Source organism: Nothoprocta perdicaria, unplaced genomic scaffold, assembly GCF_003342845.1.
Source record: "Nothoprocta perdicaria isolate Ctin4 unplaced genomic scaffold, notPer1 scaffold_170, whole genome shotgun sequence".
Classification (NCBI taxonomy): Eukaryota; Metazoa; Chordata; class Aves; order Tinamiformes; family Tinamidae; genus Nothoprocta; species Nothoprocta perdicaria.
The window spans coordinates 1,601,456-1,602,886 of record NW_020454872.1 but is presented as its reverse complement, the minus strand read 5'-3'; the positions used below and the strand labels follow the sequence as shown (position 1 = coordinate 1,602,886).

The 1,431-nt window shown below is 71.4% G+C and overlaps 1 protein-coding gene across 1 annotated transcript in view; it reads left to right on the top strand.

The window, feature by feature from the left end:
- The first annotated feature begins 745 nt into the window (after positions 1-745).
- Positions 746-1,431, top strand: part of ATXN7L2 (ataxin 7 like 2) — a 4,571-nt gene continuing 3,885 nt past the window's right edge. The window contains exons 1-4 of the mRNA XM_026036071.1: positions 746-764; positions 919-987; positions 1,073-1,177; positions 1,378-1,423. Of these exons, the coding sequence (XP_025891856.1) occupies positions 746-764; positions 919-987; positions 1,073-1,177; positions 1,378-1,423 (239 nt within the window). The remainder of the gene's footprint in view (positions 765-918; positions 988-1,072; positions 1,178-1,377; positions 1,424-1,431) is intronic.

Genomic DNA, 1,431 nt, shown 5'->3' with positions numbered 1-1,431 from the left:
CCGCGGGCACCGCGCGCCGGCTGCCGAGTCGGTGCCCCGCGCCGGGAAGCGGCGGCCCCAGAGCCGCGACGGCAGCCGCGCTGCGCGGGGACGCGGGACGGGGTGACAAGGGTGACACGGGCAGCGGGACGGAGCAGCCGGAGCGGCCGGTGCGGGACGCACGGGACTGGGCGCCCCGCGGGACGGTGCAGCGTGGCACCGCGGACACGGCTCAGCCCGTGGCACCCGGGGACCAGCGGGCTCGTGCGGATGGCACTGGGCACCCAGTGTGGCACAGCGCGGGTGCAGGCACCCTGGGGACCAGCACAGCGTGGCCAGGCGGGATGGGGACCCAGGGGGCACAGAGGCCGGGATGCCGGCACTCAGCACGGCCGCGCGGAGCGGGGAACCCTGCCCTGCTTGTGACCTGGCCGACTGGGACTGGGCACCCAGTACAGCGTGACTGGACGGGACACAGGCGCCCTGGCATGGCCAGAAGGGACTGGGCGACCAGYGTGGCACAGGACACACAGCCCTGGGTCACCAGTGTGGCACAAGACACATGGCCCTGGGTGACCAGTGTGGCGCAGGACACACGGCCAGAGGGGACATGATCAGGATGGCGCAGACGCATGGCCCTGGGCGCTGCTGGCAGGGCCAGCTGGGACACGGGTGCCCACGCCGCAGAGCTCGGATCAGCCGGACCCCTGCCCAGCGCAGGCTGCAGCGCGATGGGCACACGGGTGTCCCCGTGTCCCCTGCCGCGATGCYGGTGCCTGTGGACAGTGGGAGCTGCCACCCGCGGGCACCTCCGGGGCATCCCAGCCGGGTCGGAGCAGTGCTGGCCCTGAGGACACTGTTGTCCCCTGCCCTTGGTCCTGGCTCGCCCGGAGCCCCTGGCACGCAGGCGCTGCTGACGCCCCGTTCTGTCTCCGACAGGKTTGGAGCTGGAGGAGAGCGGCAAGAGTGGGAGCAAGAAGCTGGATGCCATGACCCTCATTAAGGAAGGTGAGCGTGGGCCGGCTCCCTGCTCTGGGGAGAAACCCCAGCGTTTTGGGGCACTGCAGCCAAAAACGGCGTCTCGCCCTCGCAGACATGTCCATCTTTGGCCACTGCCCGGCCCACGACGACTTTTACCTCGTGGTCTGCAACCACTGCAGCCAAGTGGTGAAGCCTCAAGCCTTCCAGAAACACTGCGGTGAGTGTAGGGAAGACCTCACCGCCACTGGCACTGGGGATACCCGGGGACAGGGTGGCCCGGTGAGCACGCGGATGCTGCGGGGATGAGGAGCCATCCCGGGCAGGGGACTCCCAGCCCAGAGGGTTGGGAGGGCCGCCCGGTCTCGGCCGATCCCAAYGGGGCTTCTCTCCCCCCTTCCCATCCTGCTGTCCCGGCAGAGCGGCGCCACGGCCCCCTGAGCAAGCTGCCCGCGCGGGCCGGCCCGGGCGGCG